Source organism: Calidris pugnax, unplaced genomic scaffold (genome assembly GCF_001431845.1).
Source record: "Calidris pugnax isolate Ruff unplaced genomic scaffold, ASM143184v1 scaffold70, whole genome shotgun sequence".
Taxonomy (NCBI): domain Eukaryota; kingdom Metazoa; phylum Chordata; class Aves; order Charadriiformes; family Scolopacidae; genus Calidris; species Calidris pugnax.
In genome coordinates this window covers 14,930,089-14,950,042 of record NW_015090862.1, presented here as the reverse complement: position 1 = coordinate 14,950,042, position 19,954 = coordinate 14,930,089, and the positions used below count along the sequence as shown (strand labels likewise).

Genomic DNA, 19,954 nt, shown 5'->3' with positions numbered 1-19,954 from the left:
CCAGGTATGAATTCTCCAGTGTATTAGCAACAAACAAGATTGCTGGAAAGAGAAGAGAAAGTAAAAAAGCTCAGGCATGCATGCCTTTTTGCTCCACTATTATTCTGTTTGTTTTTATTTAAAAAAAAAAAAAAAGAACCAACATGCTGTAGTTATTTAGAGAAAAGCAGACTTAGCCAAAGTTGGATTTAACTTGCAGCTTTCTCTGTGCTAAAATATGAAACTCTGACCTTTCCGATGTCCAGCAAAACCTGTGCCAAACAACATCTTAAGGCCAAAATACTCGTAGATGAAGAACTCCTGAAACCAAAACCATTTTATGCGGTATAAACAGCAGACCACTGGTTTCTATTGTCTGCAGGGAACCGCTCGCTAACAGCTTCAGTCTAGCAGCAGAACGAAGCTCTTGTGGGAGGTGGTAGCCATGGAGTGACAGACAGTCTCTTGGTAGCTAAAACGAATTCCAGGCAGAGCTTTGAAAATAGTCACCACAGCAACCTTGAACTGGATCCTGCCTTCGGTGGGAGCCAAAGGCGGCTGAAACCATCCCAGCAATCTGCCTTGCTGAGTCACTGTCTCGCCCCGTGCTGCAATGTCTGCTGCGGGTCGAGGAGGGCTTCTCGGCACTTCCAGGAGGACGGGTACCCAAGAGAGGATGGCTGCCAAACTCTCAGCGATTGCCTCGTGCAGTCCCCAAACTGTGCATCACAGGATCTTTTTGTTTATTAACACCATGCTGCAAATGTGCCTGCCTGGCGTGGAAATTTAGCGAATCTGAGTGTACTTGAAATAATTACCAAATAGAGGAAATGCAACACATACAGGTCAATTTATGCTCTCAGTTAAAAAGGTGTGAAATCTGGAATAATTCCACCAGAGCCAATAGAATTACTTCAGACTGATATGAAGGGGAGCACCATCAGCCTTAAAAGGACACATTTTAACAGTAGGGCACATCGTCCTACAGCTAAGGCTGGGGGACCACTGGCTAAAAGGTAGAAGATGGCAACTTCACGCCTCGTTCAGCAAGGCTTACATTTTCTTTGCTTACATTAGACACATTTTATCTGTGCTCAGAAAACCAGCAAAAGTCTCCTAAACCCAACCCAAGAAAAAGATTATGTGGAGAGGCTTAGGTCATAATTCTGTTGCTCTCCCTCTGCATAAGCATGAAATGTAGGGATTTAAGAAGCATTTTCTGTACTTGCTCACGTTTGCATAGGGACATAAAGTGACCCAAAGTCTGGTAGTATTGCTACAAATCTTAAAGCAATGTTGTCACAACAGAATGAAACACCATTCAGGTGAGGAACACATGCTTGAGAAGCAACAAGAAAGAAGCCTGAATGGAGATTAAAAGTCATCAGTCATCTTTGATTTAAAAAAGGGAAGGGGAAAGAAAACAACTTTGGTCAAAATAAGTGCTTTCTCCTGGGAATACACGAGACCTAAGAACAACCACATGGCGATTAGACTTAAACTACCAGATCATCATCTGTAATCTAGGTAATAATCTTTAGCAATTTGGGGTACGGGACAAAGATAGACCTATTCATACATCTGGCCAATTCAAAATAAATGTTAACAACATTTTAAATAGTTGGACTTTTTAAGGGACATGAGCTCCCCTGAGGTTTATGTGCTCAGTCCAGTGGCCTCCCTAGTGCTGCTTCATATTTCTCCAGAGACTTAGAGAAGCTACAGTGCTGGGTTACCTACCTCCAGGACAAGACAGAGAATTCCAGACTGCCATAGGGCTGAGTTTGTACCAGCTGCTAAGGTTTGTAAGGGAAGAGAGCCACTCCCCAGGATATCTAAAAGCCCTCTGTGAGTCCTTCCTTTCACCTCCTCTTCCCTACCACTCCTAAATCTATGAATGGGTGGATTATGATGCTGGGACAAGGATTGTGCCAGTTTATGGGATGCCTACGGATAAGAGCAGCCCTAAACAATGTTGTAGTGTAAATAAGAAATAAAAACAGACCATTTATCTTCCCAGTTTCTTGTACACAGGAGGGTCCCAAACAAAGAGAAAAGCACAACCGGAGCAACTCCTGTATTCTGTCTTAACCAGAAGTTGACCAAATTAATAAGAAGCTTGGCAGAAACTTGCAGAAGCTATAACTGTGTCTTAAGTGATACCTAGACACACTTTAGTCAAGATGGATGTGTGACCAGATGATTAAGTGTCCCATCCTCCAGCTTTGCACCAAGCATAGCACAGGCAAGTAGCAGAATCTGTCCCTTAGGGTTCTCCATCACTAATGTATGCCTGCTCCATGCGTAGACTCATTAGGAAGCAGGGAGAGAGAAGCCATAAAGAGCTGAAGACTGAAGCAACAAAGACTGAAGAAAGAGCAGCAACTTAAGGGAGTCCATGCCTACACAAACACACACCTTGTGGAGTTTTTTAGGAGCCTATAATTTTGTGAAGATGGGTGCCCCTTGTTAGTCTGAACATACCCTGTGTATCATGGGGTATTTTCAAGTCTTTACCATCATTTTTTTTCAGCAATCTTAATGGGAGATGTTGAAACATTATATTGCAATTGTTGCACTGAGGAGAAAAAGAAAAACTAATGAAATTATTTATACTTCCAGGGAAGAAAACAATGAGATGATATTGTCTTCAATGACCTTTCCTAAGTATGGGGATATAGCATCTTACACAATAGACTCTTGGTTCATGTTTCAATTACTGACCTTTACTGTGGAGAAAATTAATGCAATTTTCATCGTAATCCACCCGTACAAATAAGATCCATACGGAAGGTTTCCACATGCTGAATCTAACTCAAATGGAAAATGTCAGCTGTTTGCTACTGGATGAATTTGACTTTAATTTGTTCAGCTGGAGTCTTTTTGAACTGTGCTCAGAAAACTTCGTATATATTTGGTACCTATTTTTGACCAAGAATTTCCTGCATTAGAAACTTTGGATTTTTCTTCTTTGGGGATTTTTTCCAATACATGAGATACGAAACATTTCTTGGAAGCTGCCAAATAACTTGGCTTAAAGCCATCCCACTAGCCAAGCAGGGCTACGTTGGCTCACCACTGGATAGAAAGCCTCCAAGAAAAAAAAAACCAAACAAACAAGCGAATAGGATTTTTTGTTGATTTAGTTTTATCTCTGATTTTCTTTTGAATCAGTTACCAGACCTGGAAATATTAGTAATTTAAGTTTTGTCTGTTTTGGAGTAGCTGCAAACTTTTATCCAGAGAACTTAAGATCATGAGAAGGCTCCAGAACCCTTTCCAGTCGGGTACAATGATACACTCATTTAACAGGGTAACTGTCTGTGCTTGAAGCTCCGCAGTCATTGTCAAAAAAGAAGAAGAAAAGTAAAATAAATAGAAATAGTCAATGATCAGACAACTTACATTGAACTGCATGTAACTTGTCTATACCTTTCTACTGGCAGGCGAAAGATGTTTCAGTGATGTAATTTTAAAACAATCTTCATTCAGACAGCTTGACAGACCCCAGAGCTGACACGATGCAGCCTGAACTCTATGTCCAAGATGGCACAAATCCGAGAAGGCATTCATCCACCAAACAGCTTGTGCCAAAGGGACAGAGCTCTCTTATCTTTTACAGTCCTCCATGCTGGTATTTGGGGAGGGGAGAGGGGGAAGGAAAGGGGGAACTGGCAATTAAGCCCTGTCATTTGAGACAGATAGTTTAGGTGGAGGGAGTTAATCTGCTCTTGGGTTTTTGAACTAAGCGTCTGTGTATTTATAATTTGTAAACAGTTCATCTCTTAGAGGGTGTGTTACAATTCCCAGAAGCATGGTCTGTTATGTCTAACATGCAGCAGAACCCAGAAAGGCTATGTGTGTGAGTATTTTGATACAGCACGATGATAGGAAACAGAAACAGTGACCTCGTATACCACAACCCAACTAGCAGATTTCAACTTTGGGAGCTCTTGTGTTAGGGAGGGAAAAAAAAATACACAGACTTCTTTTTAAAGTAGAGTTGTCTGTTTAAATGTTGACATTGCCATGAGATAATGTCATAAAATTACATTTTTCTTACACTCCCTAGAGAGCATTGGCCACCCTCAGACTCAGAAAAGTCACTCAGAATGACCTAATGTACTTAAAGATGCAAGTCACCAGAGTGCAAGCATGGTCCATCACTGGTACAAAGGGGATATACCCAGGACAGGACGGAGACATTAAGGTAGGGCTGCACAGCATTGGCATGGGACACATGTAGTGGCTGGCAATTCTCTCTCCTGGTAATTCTGTGTCAGAGTCCCATAGACTCATAAGAGTAGTAAATCAATTAATATAAATTATGAATTATTATTCATTAATAGAAGGTATACATTATGATGGGGCTTTGAGTAAGCTGGTCTAGTGGAAGGTGTCCCCTGCCCAAGACAGGAGGACTGGAACTAGATGATCTTTAAAGTCCCTTCCAACCCAAACCATCCTACGATTATTGTTGTAATGTTGGAATATAAAGTGATATCTTGATGAAAAAGCCTGCTGGAAGTGTCTATTGTAAGTAGCTTTAGCCAGTTCTACCAGCTCTCCATTTCAAAGAGTCATGAAACAGAGACAGGGGCAATGCTGATTACAAAATGGTAGGGTCAAGTCATCATCAGCTTAACACTGACTCTCAGGAGTTTTCCCAAACCTGCATACTTGGTTAAAAGAAACCAAGAAAATGACAGTGAAGTTGCTTGGCTGGGTTGGAGGGGGGGTGGAGGTGGGGGTGTGGGGTGGCAAAAATGCAAAGTGATTAGATCCATATTTAAGTGACCCAGTTGTATTTATAGAGAGAACCAAAGTCATCAGAGTTATATCTAGGGTAAACTTGACCTAGAATATTTTGGCTTTGCAGCAATGAAACTGTTGCACAGCACAGGAAACAGAGGATTAAATACCTATTTAATAAATTTTTACTTTATTTTTCCACCTCAGCACTTGCAAATGAAAAAAAGAATATTAAAAAAGAAGAAAGTAAATGGGATTGGTTCCAGCAAATAAGTCACACCTTTAGGCATCACACAAATAAGATGTAGGTTCAACATTTACAGCTGTTTAGCTTTGGGTACCCACAAAACAGAAATTATTGACTTTTAGAGATACACAGTATTCCTTTGAAAAGGATGCAACTTTCATTTAGCACCTTCTGATAAGTTCCAGATATTGGTCCATTTAGTTGAGCAAGTTTATGGTGCAAAGAGTGAATTATAAATGCAAACATTTAAACAATTATTGTGTGTTGCAAGAATCCTGTAATTCAGTAAGATTGCCTAAAGTTCACTTTATAACTCTGATGTATTTCTGGTTGCTCATTAAAACACAACCACCACAGAAGAGCGGGTTAAATTGAAGTAACTATTCATATCAATTTGTCTGCTGGGCTTCAATTCCAGCGTCTGTGACCGAGAAGAGTTAAGGTGCACTTGCTAACTGTGGTATTGATTTACTTCTCAATGATCAACAATTTCACTGTAACAGTCTTAAAACATAGAATATTCAAGAAGAGGCTTATTAACTTAGTATGCAATTTGAAAGTTTCTCATTGACTTGTGAACATTTTCTTCCTAACAGCTAATGTTCCTTTGCATGCTGTTGCTTGTTAAATAATTCCTCACCTTTTAGCTTTAAAGTATTTATAGATTATCAGATCCTCCTTCACTTACTTATGTTTTTTAAAGCTGTATACATTAAGTTCTCTTAATCTTTCTTCATATGTCATGCCCTCTAATCCTTTTATCATTTGTCACTGTGGTTTGATAAACTTGAAAAAAAAATCCAATGAATTTTTCATAGTGAGAAGAATAAGTAAGTATGCTCCAATAAAATAAGAAACAGGCCTTGCCAATTCCAATCTACATTTCATTCCATGAACTAAAACTATATTTTTTCCCAGGCTTTGAAAGATATGTTGAGAAAATTCTAACCAATCCTCCACAAATAACAGCAGTTCCGGTCCACAAAATGGGAATGCCAAATCATTTGGGGAAAGCCATTCGTACAGAATGTCATCCACCACTCGAAATGGAAGTGATGGGGGATTTTACATACTCATGCATGACTTTGCACCTCATCCCCCCATACACACACCTATAAGTGCACATACATGAACACGTGCCTGCTGTGATTTCAAGCACAAACGGGGGATTCAGATTCAACTGATGCTCAGAGGTCTCACGTAGGTAATGCCACTGTTGAATGTTATACAAACCAATCTTTTAATACTTTCAAATTTGCCAATCAACAAACTAGCAACAATTGTTTTCTCGCTTAACACAGATAACAAATGAATATCTCATGGACACAGGATGGTGGGTTTGTGCTCTCCCACGTTCCTTCTGATTCTACCTAAAACAATAACGAGATATGCTTACCTTATCATCTTCATCCTCATCTTCATCCAAGCCCATGAGCTCCTGCAAAAGCAGATGTCCATATTACAAAACTTTACACTTATTTTTCAGTGACAGGCAATGTTCAAAAAGCTTATGGTACTCCCACAACATTTCATTACACAGTTTTCTCCCACTTCTATTGCAAGTCATCAAAAAAACCCACCAGTTTCACCTTTCAGAAATAACATTTCGTATTCAAGGACTTTTTGTGTGTGTGTGTGATACCCTGAACAAAGCATGCAATACCTTATACAAATTTTAAGTCTAAAAAAAGAATTAGTGGCTGTGTTCAGTAGTTTGAAGGCAACAGGTTTTCAAATTCATTGCCAAATTTTACTGTCTCTAAACAGCTTTGTTTGTAGTTTGACAAATGAATGAGCCAGTACATTAAGGCTGAGGACTCTATACTCAGTTCGTTCCATCCTCACTGTGACAATGACTGCTCCCTCCCTTTAGGGCCACTACTGAAACATTAAACTTTAGAAAATACATTAGTATGAGCATAATCTCATGAATCACAGTCAGATTTCTATGCTGCATTATTTCCTCCCTTTAACTTCTATGCTGACAGGTAGGGGAGAAAACAAAAGACTTGGCTAAAGCTTCAAATGAGGAGCACTTGGCCTTCAATTCAGCTGTTTAATAAACTGAGCCTTTAACAGAGTCCTCAGAATTTTTCTAGGTTATTTAATAGACACATTTGAATCTGCGTATTACAAGTTTAAACACAGCAAACATGCAAAGAATGTGAAAAATCACAATAAAAGATGTTTTGGATTTGGATTTTTTGGGGGGGTTGGGAGTTTCTATTTTATTTTGAGGGGTTTTTTTCCCCTTTCAACGCCCCCCGAGAAAAGCAGTTGCATCTAGTATGCAGAAGGTACTGAGAGCTCAGATACCCAGATTTACTCTTTGGCTCTCTGGAATATCTAGAGCAGCTGAATTAATACTGGTCATGGTTTACATTTCTATAGAAGCTCCCCATCTGTAAACCATAAACCATTTTACCAATATTCACGAATTTAGCCTCTTGGCAACTGCATCATGCATACAACGTTAATACTGTTATTCCCATTTTATAGCACAGAAATCAGAGAGAATTTGAGGTCTACTTTTGCAAAGGCTGTTGCCCGCATTCCTCTATATACATGAAAAGTGCACACTGGCACACAAAAACCAAAGGCAGCGCACATGCAGCCAAGGTCTGAAGAAGCAAAACATAAATAAATGACTGCATCAGTATTTTGAAGAAAACCTTTTCTCATCTGCAGGACAGATGTGACTAGGGGTAGCACCTGATTGTCTATTTTTGACCTACAGATGGTTAGAATCATAGGCACACATAAAAAAGAAATCAGGTAATATTAAGGGCACTTTGACTACTTGTTCCATATGATCCCAATCCTGCAAAGCACTTAGGCAGATGTGTAACTTTGCTTATGCAAAATACACCCCTGAATTTCACTACATCACATTGTTAGCAGGATGTGTGACAGGAAAAGGGCCAACCTTCTGATGGACTTTTCTTCAGCATCACTACAATTAACTTGTATTTTCAGATATGGTCTGTTTGTAGTATCCACCAAAATGACATACTGCTCAATTTTGTTGACTTATGTGAGACTCTCCTCACTTGAACATGCAACAAACTCACCACAAGATGAGTGATGGGTGCTAGAAGGTATTCTCCGTGTATTATTTTTTTTCCTGGGTAAGTTATTTTATCTTGTCTTTTGTATTAAAAACAATAACACCTGTTTGCGTGTGATTCTCCCACATGGGAAGTTCTCGTTTTCTTGATAAAATAAAGTAGTCACTTTAAACACAGAATATCCTTCTACATTATTCTGAACTTGGCTGAAATTGGAGAAAAGCATTTCTTTTAGCATTTGTTTTCAAATCAAGTCTATGTCCTGGTCCGGATAATGCAACTTTCCCTATTTTCTAACAAACTTTCCACTTGGGAATGGATGAAATCTAAACTAGGAGCAACTTTTCTTGCTAAAACTAATAAAGCGGCTACTGACCTTTTTAATTCTAGGATATTATTTCTTTACATAAAATCCATGTGATTTGTTTGGATAAATGTATTTTTCATGGCTACAAAAGTCAATCATCTTTTTATCAAAAGTTAGAAAGAAGCAATAATTAGGCCTGTATTTCATTACTGTACTTGTTACACTTTTAAAACCAGAGTATTATGGGCATCCATTAATTTACTCTCATTTCTAACTGTAATTGCCATTGTTATGCAAGTAAAGACAGTGGTCAACATCAAACAGCATTTCATACCCCAACAGTAGCACTTTGCCACACATGTTGAAATTATTTTTGCATTTAAATCTTTTTTTCTCCCAGATCAAGTTAAAAAAATGGAAGTTAAATTTCAGGGGGAAAAAAAGCATTTGTCATTTAAAAGTGGGGCATGGGGAGAAGGAATAAGGGCTTCTTAAAGTCTCAGAACACAGGACAAGGTTTTAAAACAACTAACTTCTCTTTCAGCTTCTATTGACTTTCCTCTTCAGTGAATCATGAATCATCAGTGTGATGCAAAGTGTAAGAGCAGTAAGGGCATGGGGTTTAGGAACTTGTCGTTTTATAAGTCTTTCTTAATTCAACTTAGTTAAAAACATTTGTAGTTATTTAAGTAAAGTGAAATCCCCCTCCTACACACTCTCGTCGTCTTCTCCTACTACTCTGAATGGTTTGTTGCTTGAATTGAATCATGAAAATTGAGAGGCTTGAGGTTTCTTTTCAGTAACTTTGAAACAAAAATGCTGTTAGCTACACAACTAGCTTAATACTATTAAAATGCATGACATTTTGCTCAAGGGCAAATTCAAGCTGGGGACTGCCAGAAATGTTACTGCTACTTTACTTGCCTGAGCATCTTGGGTGTTGTTGACCTTCCCTGTTTTGACGAGGGAGAAGTTGTATGCAAAGAGCACCAGCAGAGCCAGGGGCACCATGTACAGTTCCACGCTCCAGACGGTGACCACAAATACCTGGAAGAAATAAAGCAGCAGAAGGGAATACAAACAAGTGTTTAAAGAGAAAGACATCGAAGGAAGCCTTTCAGTCATTATCCCTATGTACATTCATCCTTGAATCTCTGCTAACCTCATTCATATTATCATTTTGGCAAAGAAAATCTGCTCACAAAGCGTGCTCTCCTATTCTGTTTGAATCCATTAGGCTGCCATTTGTTAGCTTCTCCTCCCCTGTTTCTGGTGAAGTACAAGGCCACAAACATAAGGGTAGTCTGAAGGCTTTATTCACTCCTTCCTGCTGCCCCCTGAAGTCTGAAAGCCTTTTGTCCTTAGTGCTAGTGTATAACAGACCTACTTTCAGAGGTAAACCTGCTCCACTTCCTTAAACCCTAATTACCTGGGGGGTCTTTCATGGGCTAGAGGAGAGTTTCTTTTCCAATAGGAACCATCCATCTCCCTCATCACTCCATGGAGGATGATCAGCAAATGCATCTTTGCCATTAACACATCTATGTTCTTGGCACAGCTGCACAGAGGAAGGACCATCACCTTCCAGGAGGCGATGCTCTAGGTTGTATGTGGTGCATTATTTTGGAAAGGGATCCCAGTAAGCTTAGTCTCCATCCCCATACCCTTGCCATTTTTCAGCACAGCGTATTCTGATTTCACTGGTTGCTTGGAGTGTCTCTGCCCAGAAACAGTATGAGTTTGTGCATTTGGAGTGGTATCTGACAAAATCCACTAATAGCAAAACCAGAAGCCAAATCTTGAAGTTCTTTTCTGAAAATCAGATCAGCAAAACACTTAACTAACATGATGGGGATTTAAAAAGTACTTAGGTTTAAAAAAAATAAAAATTCTACCAAGCCAAACTGCAATCCTATCTTACAAGTACCAATGATACCTGAACAGACTCCAAACCTGGAGTGGTTGGCAATGCAAAGTTAATAAACTAAATCCAGAACTGCCATAAAATGCATGTTGTGATCCCATTTCCTTTTCTACTCATACATAGTGTTTCCAGAAGAACTGCCTAATGCTCGTAGTAACTTGAAGCTATTTTAAACAATCTCCTTTAAAGACAAGGCACAAACACATTTAACTGATTTTTTCTTTCCCCAAAGGAACCTGGAATGCTCAGAAACAAAAAATACATTTCTACAATAATACAGGTAGGTGAAAATGAGTCAGATCCAGTTAACGTATCTTACACTGCAACAACAGGAAAATTCTATGGGTGATCAGAAAGCTAAATCTCTACCTTCTCTCATCCTTGGCCTGTCAGACACTACACATAAAGGCAATGCTGGCACTTGCAGAATGGGATATTTATGGCAATGTATTTTGTGTTATGGGCCTGAAAGTCTAACCACACTGTACCGAAGCAGCACTTCCCACTACATTCAGTGGGGTGAGAATTTATACCCCTACAAAACAGCAGCTGTTGTAACTTTTCAACAAAAAGACTTGTCTGACATGGGACAAATGGACAGTTAATATCTACCAGGGGCCAAACATAAACCAAGAAACAATGAGTGTATCCGTAACCCTGCCCAAACAGCAGCTGCGTTTTCTAGAGCGAACCTGATTTTATGTTAGCTGTTGCTATGCAAAGAATTAGACTGTCATCCTGTTCTTGGCATTTGTAGGCCAGTAAAACGATCTTTGAGATATATTCATTTATAAAATGGGCTGACATCCAGACAATATATCCCCGTACTATTGATTTGCAGCATAGGAACGTTAGAAGAAGATTTGGTTTTGTTTTTTTTTTCTTTTTGATCTTCCTGTTCAACATATGAAGAAATTAGAAGTGATAATGATTACAACAGCCACATTTCATATGTAAGCAAAGCCACAGAAATGCAAGAATCCTGGCCAAGAAGGCACGGTACTTGATCTATCTTACAGGAGTCTTGCATGGCTTTAGTTAATAAAGACTTCAAAAACTGTGATATTCCAAGCTAAAAAGTCTTCCATAAATGAAAAGTTCTAACCAGAACAAGTTCCTCTGAAGCTATTCCAGCTCCCCTGGATGAATCTCTACTTGCTTTGTAAGACAAAGTGAAGGTGATACCAACTCCTGTCCTACCTCAAATGTCACTCTAAAGATCAAGGACCTGTTATTGTACATTTCTACACAGATATCTATTTCAGGTATATATAGACAGATAAAAATAGACACATGCATACAAATATACATCTGATCCTTATGTAAACTCCTTCATGGAAATTCATATTGCCAGGTATTAATTCAAAACAGTTGCTTCAGCCTGTTGGAGGAGGCTGCATTTACATCATCCCCCTGGGGTATTAGCAAACTTAGTCTTCTCTTAATGCAGCAAAAAGACTCCACTGGCAGTCAGCTAGGCAAAGTCCTACAGGAGTCAATGAAGCTCTTGAGGAACCTCTCTTCATTCATTCAATTGCAGGACTTGAACCAATTTTAGTGCATCTGTCACCATCCTATACGAACGTCACTGCTCAGTTGCAAGTATAATACAACCTTGCAATCACAGGTCATTTAGGCAAGATACAAAATCAAGACCTTGGTGATTTTAGATCCAACAGTACATTTTGTGTATTATTAAGTTTCAGATCTTAAATAAAACTTAAAACTCAATTACAAAATCTCACTGTGGTCTCAATTGATAGCTGAGGCATGCTGTCACCTCCCTTCTAATGCTGACTGGTTAATCAGTTGCTGAGTTATAACTCAGACAGCGATGCTTTGATAGAGCTCCCACATCCCCTTTAGAAGAGTTGCTTTCCTGCTACCGCTGCAGTAGAGAGAACTTTCATTACTGTGACACAACACAGACACAAGACAAATTGATTTAGCTATTCAGAAATTATTTAGCCTCGGAGATATGGGAAATGATTGCTGTGAACATACAGTACATAATAAAAGTTCTGAGGGCGTTTATAAAGCGAATAGAAATATTTCTGCATTCTAAAAGCCTTTTGAGTAGTTCTGCAGCATCAGCTTTCAAAGCAGCTCCCCAACAGGCCCATGTCCTATTTTATCAACTCTCATGAAGCTCCCTGACACTGACTAGAGTATCAGCAGCCCTGTGATATAGATGCACACCCCCAGCCCCCAAATTACAAGTTTCTCAATCATGTATGTTTTTACTTGCTCTCCAATGATATGCCTGGGAGAAGCTCTGGCATCATCCGCCCTGAATTCTTTTCTTAGCAATTCCTTTGGCTGAAACTCGGGAATGGTTCAGCCACTGAGGTACACAATGGCTACTTCAAGGAACAATATCTTCTTGATTTCTTGTAATCCCTACTCTATCTTTTGCCTAATACATAGGCTGGTAAGGGAAGTCATTAACAGGTTCCAATCACTTGCTCAATATTACAGAAGTCAGGGACAGAATCCAAGTCCCCATTTCAAATGATCCAGCTGTAACAAACCATAAGTTTTTCAATGCTTCACATCAACGTTAGACCAGGTTATGTCAGGCATAATCCAATAAATCATTGACACCTTTTCTGCTGGGCTTCATACTGTGCATGAGAGAATGTAAAAGGACAGTAGCCAATTTCTAAAAAAAAAAAAAAGTCAAAAAAATGGAAGCTAGCTTTCTGCGTTCCTTCTTTTAATGCAATTTGAGAGTATAAAAGCCTATTACTGAACTGAAAGATTTAATTCAAAGCCTTGTAAAATAATGATAAAAATAGAAACAGAAATGAGATAGATGTATCTAGAGAGGAGAAAAAAAAATAGAGCTCTTGAAACTAATATTTAGACTAGAGTTCTACCTCGAAGAGAACAGCAATATCACAGCCTTGGAGAAAGGACCACTTGATTTCAGCTGATTAATGTGTTGCTATTTCAAAGGGCCTAATAACTACAAGTTAAAGCTCTGGAGGTTTGGAAGCCGTTTCATCTGAAAATCATTGAAGAGGGGTCCAACTGTTCCTGTCAAGAAGCATGGAGTTTGAACAACCATGAGAGTGGCCTTTTTGACAGCAGTACAAAAGATGAGAGAAGGCAGTCTCAACTGAAAGTAAAAACAAACCCTTAGAAACACGTTTCAAATCTGGTTTTTCTGCCCCTCTGGTTCCAATTTAGGATCTGACTATTAAGAACAGATTTTAGACGGGTGTCTACTAAAGTATGCCCATAAAACATTTGTCACCAGCAAACCCGCAGTCATAGGATAGAACAGTTTTAAGAGGTTTAGAAACCTAGCATTAGATAGGATTTTCTGTGCAATGTTTCTACACGCTAATTATAACTTTTTTGACTCTAAAAATCAGGCTCTTTTGACCTGGTACATCTTCGTGGAGATGTAAAAGATACTCTGTCGTGGGACAGAATAATTCCTGGAAAACAATAGCGATGGGAGGAGGAGAGGGATACATTCCATCAGATGGAAAAAATAAAAGTGAAAGGAGATTAAATGCATGCAAGGAACCTATGGTAAAAGGTTACTTTCTCAGCCAGTGTAGGCTCCAGTGCTAATGAAATGCCTCATCAGTGGAGCTGTGAAAAATATTATTTGAGACTCCAAGTTTCAAAACCACACACAATTTAACTGAGCTCTAAACTACTAACAGCTTCGTCAAAAGTTTCCTTGCAATTTATAAACACCGTCTATGCAATTAATGAAGTCAGGAGAAAAACTTCAGCTGTTCTGAATGCCCCAGTTATGTTTTGAATTAAACCAAAATATTGATTTTGATTTGAGACAAAGACATGCTCCCTTTTATTTACAGGGGAGAGGAATTACATACTCTTAACTTATCTCTGGATTATGTAGCCTCAAGTTGCCATGTACACACAAATGGACTCTATAAAAAAGAAGAAATTTCTGCAGCTAAATGTTCAGGGACAAACTCTCTAGCATATATTTTTTTTTAGCTTTCAATCCCTCTGCCCCAAACAAAATACAGGATATTAGCCAATAACATAAGATACTGGCTCCCCAAAAGGGCATTTGAATCCCTTGAAGGCAATAAGCCTGTCGACAACAAATTATTTCTGACAGATACTTATTCCTGCCCTCAGAAAGGGAGAGTAAAAGAGTAGAGGAGAGCATGAACACAGTAACATAGAGCAGGACATTTGTGTATATATATATATATCTGTATACACAGAAGCATCTCTTACCAGATACAGGCAATATGGATGCATGAACACAGTGGTGTTGGACCAACGCTAACTGAAATCAGGATACACGGTGTGGGCTCAGCCTGATGTGAGTGCAGTAACGAAACTTGCACTCTTGTACTGGCTTGTGCATTGGACAAGTGAGAACATTTTAAAAAAGAAGACTACAACAATTATGGAAATTAGTCTAATATAGCCCCACCTTAGGGCATGGCAAATAAAAGTTGAGGCGGTCACGTAGCATGTATTTCCCGCTAAAGTCTCTCTCCCAAAGATTTTTTTTTTCTTTTTTAAGAACAGATCCTCTTCCAAAGATGTATTCCAGAATCACTCCTACTAATAGTCTGCTTCCCGCATCCATATGATGGTCTGTCACCATGCCATGCTCAGCTGAGAGCATTCCCATGCCACTTCAGAGCCACCACACTCAGCTCAAGGAGTTAAGAGCAAAGTTGCTCTCTCATTGCAATGAAATAACGAAGAACATGGCAGGAAAAGAAATTATACTTAAATAAACCGGCACTGTCAGAAGAAACCTATTTACTTTAGATTCAATTTGCTTTCTGGGTCTCCAGCAAAAGAACACAGAGCATCTCAACGTCAGTATGAAACGTGCGCTGTATCGAATGGCGATCACCAAAATCAAAAATGACCTGAAGGAAAGAGATCTTTAAATATTTATGCCACATTACAAATTATCTCTGTGTTGCTCCACACATCAGCATACAACTTACTAATTTTTAAGGGTGTACCAGAGGCAAAATAACTCAGCTTTTCTACACGAGCTCTCTGTTGCAAGTGAAAACACAACTGGAATCTAAAACCCAAGACAGACACACACAAAAATCCACCTATACACCACAAAGCCAAACCAAAACATCAAATTTTGCCCCAAAATAACTCAATCTGTATTAGACGCATGACTGCACAGAACTGAGAAGTAGGAATAAAGGATATGTTTGTACAATTTGTGATTATATAGATCTACCTGATGGGTGTTTTTTTCTCAGAAGGTGCTTGTGGTAACAGAAACAACATGGCCCTGTTGTTCCATCTCAGTTCTCTGCGTGGGCTAAATGACATAACTGCAAAGCCCTGTCCTGCTGCCATACCCACGTGCCCTATCCCTGCTTGTTCCAGCTGCAGCTTGCTAAGGAAATGGTCCAGGATGAGGCTAAGCAGGGAAAATCCAAGACACTCAACTTGGGCTTGACAATTTACATTACATGTGAGAAGGCAACAAGAGATAGGAGCGACAGAATAAAGCCTTCGAAGGATAGGAACCGTGGTCATCAGGGTCACAACTTTAACACCAGTTTGAACATTCAAAAAGAGAAGAAAAAACCCAATGTCCCCTACTCCAATAAAGTAAGACATAACCAACAAAAAAATGCCCGAAGAACATACGAAAAACCTCATACTGCTTAAGTCAATATGTGTTAGGACTGTTTTTATCACTGTCTGGTTTAGGCTCTTCAGGGGGATCTCATTTTCATTGCTGCTGCTTGGAAGTAGAAACTCATTTGTGTTTTAAATGAAAGCTGTGATTCATGTGCAATCACAGGACTCTAAGAAATGGCGCTTTAAGAAAAAGCATGTTAGCCTGCAGAAGTTGCAGCGAAATCAGAAGAGTTGACAATATTACAATCTGTTCTCCACCATCCTCTTGGGACACTGCTGTTGGTAATTTCATCAGGGAAGGTTGGGATGCTACGCTCAAGACTGCAAACACTTACAAAATGTCGGCACTCTGATCCTGAATTACTTTTGTCATTAACATGTTTGAGGGATTTATTCTTTATTCAAAACAATGCCTGGAATCGGAAAGAGATAAAACAAGAAAATAAAACCAAAGCAACTAAAAAGTGAGGGCTTTCCTTTATTTTTGGTTTTTTTTTTTTTGGTTACATTAATGAGACTAGCCAACCTAGGAAATTAAAAGCAAGATGCTGAGAGAGATTTTTTTAACGAGGGGTCAGGGAAGAGCTGCTTGGTTCAAGTTTATTTCACTGAACTCATACCATTTTATAAGTTAAGATTTATACACTGCATTCCAGATATTAAAAGATTATCTGTCAAATTGGTGTGGAAGACAGATTTCAACACAAAAAATTGTGTATCGGGGGCTGCCGTCTTTGTCCTTTATGACACACACATTTAGTTCCCAAAGCCAAACAGCCCACCACAAGTCTAACAGGGTGCTTCCATCCAGTTTTCTTGTGGCTGCTACTTTCTCTTTATCCCTAACCCCCAAAAGAGGTTAATCAAAACAAAACCAATTACAACACCACAAGTTTTGGGATCCATATTTATGTATGTACAACAGCTTTAGAGTCCAAGACTTCAAATCCTTTTAGGCTGCAGACACTGAAGAAATAGCTGTTTGCTAGCATGCTGACTGGTCTAATTTTTCCCTCATGTTTTATCTAACATATTTTACATTTCCTGTGCCAAGCAAAATACAGTTTAGACCCTCAAGCAATAAAGCTTAAAATTGAAAAAACAGGGAAAAAATATTCCAACAGTTTTCTATCTTTTGGGGTAATCTGCTGGGAGTGGGTCAGGGGAATAAATCTGCATGTTATTCCTAAAGGGGTAACCATCACAGACAACAGCAATGGGGAAAGATCCTAAAACAAAGGGGGATGGCAGCCAAAAAAAAAAAAAAAAAATCTGTTGTTTTATATTGTAGCTAAATTAAATAGTCATTTTTATCTCTAATGTTTGGTTTGTTTATCAGCGGGGTCATAGTTTTGGAATTACTTTCATAAAGAAAGTTATGATCTATTTGCAGGGAAGACAAGCATTATGCAAGTTAAAAGCCTGATCTTATAGTAAATAATTCTTCCAAAAAGTGTCAGAAAAAAAAAATCTGTGCTATTTAAAAGGAGGCAAAAATGTAGGTTAATTTTATTTATTCTGGATAAGGTGAACACCTTAAAAGGGTCACGAAAAAATTTATCATGAGCTGAGCTGATAAATGTCCACTTACTTTGGAGACATATTTGTTAACACTGTGAGAAACATTAGCAGTGAGGGTCAGGTGGTGACGTAATTGTACAGCGAGTGGAAGGAGGATTTGGTGGAAGTGTTCCTTGGGCTCTCAACATAGGGTTACAATTGGTAGCAATTGGGAGGCATAAACGATATGTCTAAACTACTTTAATGACTTCCTCCTTGACGTTCATAGCGTACACCAGAGCTGAATAAGTAAAGGAAAAAGGGCTCGCTAATAAAGTAAATATGTTTAATTGGACTTAATTGGAGGATCACACATAAGGTTACTTCCCTGGAATTCTCTAGCTATGGCATGAAAAAAAATAAAAAATCAAGTTGTAGTAATAAATGAGAAATAGATGCTTGTATACACTAACGCTGCAAAACTGTCTGGTACCCTCTTTTCCAAAACCTCAAATCCTAAAGAAATATTTCCAGACTGAAACAGAGCAGAAGGAGCAAAACAATTAAATTTAAAAAAATTAAAATCAAAAAGAAATCCCAGTAAACTCAGATCACAAATCTAGAAATCTAAAAAACACCTACAAAGCACATATAAAGCAATAAGACGACATCCTTTCAGGCAAAGACTTTCAGATTATCCTCTTTCCTTATGCTGTACGAGGGGTTCCCTACCACAGCCCTGTGTTGGAGCCCAGAAAGTCTTTTTATTTACCCGAGACCCATTTCCACAGCCAAGAGGAGAGCAAAAATGATATTTGAACCCCAGCTCTTCCCATGGCCCACACACACACTGGGCACCGAGAACAGCGAGAGTGATCACAATACATTTAAACAATTTCTGTAGGTTCATCATCTGCAGTGTGACAAAATTGCTGCATTACAGAACAAATGCATGAAGACGACTGGGAGACTCGCTGTAATTATACCCTAAATACATTACTATTGTAAGCTAGCAACAACAGCAGCGACACAAAACAAAAAATCCTAAGTATTGACTGCATGACTATGTCATAGAGATTTTCCACTAGCGGACCTATAGCATCTTGCTTTCCAAAATACAGAACAATCCTAAAATAAATAAATAAAAAAGTTGCAAGACTCTCGCAATTTCAGGCAGCTGTTCAGGTAAAACCAAAGCCAGAAGATTGTTTATTTTAATAAAGCTATTATATGTGCAGCTCCAAATTAGGAATGGCAGGAGACTAGAGGATGCCTAAACCATCACCACCTGTTTGCCCTGAAAATCAATTAAAGTCACACTATCACAGCAATCCCTTCTTAGCTAATAAAAGTTATACAGCTTCAACGTGCGACTTTAGGTGCTTTGTGGGAATGTGCCTGAAATCTAAATCCTTAGTCTCACGTTACTTTGATACTAAATACAACTCTGAATTAACCACTGTAAAACTTGCCTTTCTGGGGTTAGAGAAGGTGTTAAGGGAAAAGAGATCCCAAACTGCTGTTTTGATGCAGTGGATTGAACTAATATTCAGTAAATTCTAACAATCCAGCCAAGAACATTATATAGAGTTTTAAGTAGGAGAAAACTGAAGTCCTTTATGACACATGCCTGTTCAACATATTCTGTGCTGCAGAACAGATCCAACTTTACAAGTTGAAAGCAAGGGCAGTAGAGACATCCCAAGTGTTTTAGTAATTAAACGAATATGCATAATGAACCATATGCCCAAAGGGCCTGTTCTTCATGTGGGCCAGATTTTTGTTTGAATTTTTAATTTTTATATACAGATGAAACATTTCATGTAATATAGCAACAGTGCAAAGGAACATGCTATGCAGGAAGGGAAGGAGGAACTACCCATGTGAGAACGATCAGAATACACTTGATGAATTCTGCTCTTCAATTTCCGATTCAGAGCCAAGAGGGCTTTTTTTTTGCAAAAAAAAAAAAAAAAGAAAAAAAAATCCTTTTCTCCTTTGAACAGCTGCATTAGTCATCTGCTCAGAGTCTAGAAAAGAGGCATTAAATATATGTATATTTATATAGGTCATATTTATACATTTATATGTGTGAAATGGATTATATACACCAACACATTTAGATGCTGCAAGACTAGCAAAAACACAGACACTATCTCAAATTAAAAAGCTTCTGATCCATCAGAAAAAATAACTACAGGATGGCTCTCTGTTCGGCAGGACCTGGGGTGTTGAGTGAGCTGCAGGGAAACAGGACACTCACATCTGCCTGTGACACAGGAACGGACGTTTTTAAAAAGATGGGTCAAATTCCACTCTCATTACAATAATGTTACCCCTACTGTCAACATGAGGATACCGTGGCCTTGTTGCAGAAATATTACATCTTCCAAATTCTCGGGGGGGTTGAGTCCTGCTTCTCCTTTCTCATCCCTTGCTCTTAAAGTGCTTTTCCAAGCAGAAGCAGCATCCTTTGCAAACATAAGCCACTCTAATAGCTTTGTCTTCTAAACCAGCAACAAAACGATTTGGTGCTTCAAACT

General features: G+C 38.8%; 1 protein-coding gene across 2 annotated transcripts in view; it reads right to left on the bottom strand.

Moving 5' to 3' along the window:
- MCTP2 (multiple C2 domains, transmembrane 2) overlaps positions 1–19,954 on the bottom strand; it is a 109,284-nt gene that overhangs the window by 14,913 nt on the left and 74,417 nt on the right. For both annotated transcript variants that reach the window (XM_014944272.1, XM_014944273.1), the window contains 2 exons: positions 9,278–9,400; positions 6,375–6,416 (listed from right to left, as the gene is read on the bottom strand). In XM_014944272.1, the coding sequence (XP_014799758.1) occupies positions 6,375–6,416; positions 9,278–9,400 (165 nt within the window). The remainder of the gene's footprint in view (positions 1–6,374; positions 6,417–9,277; positions 9,401–19,954) is intronic.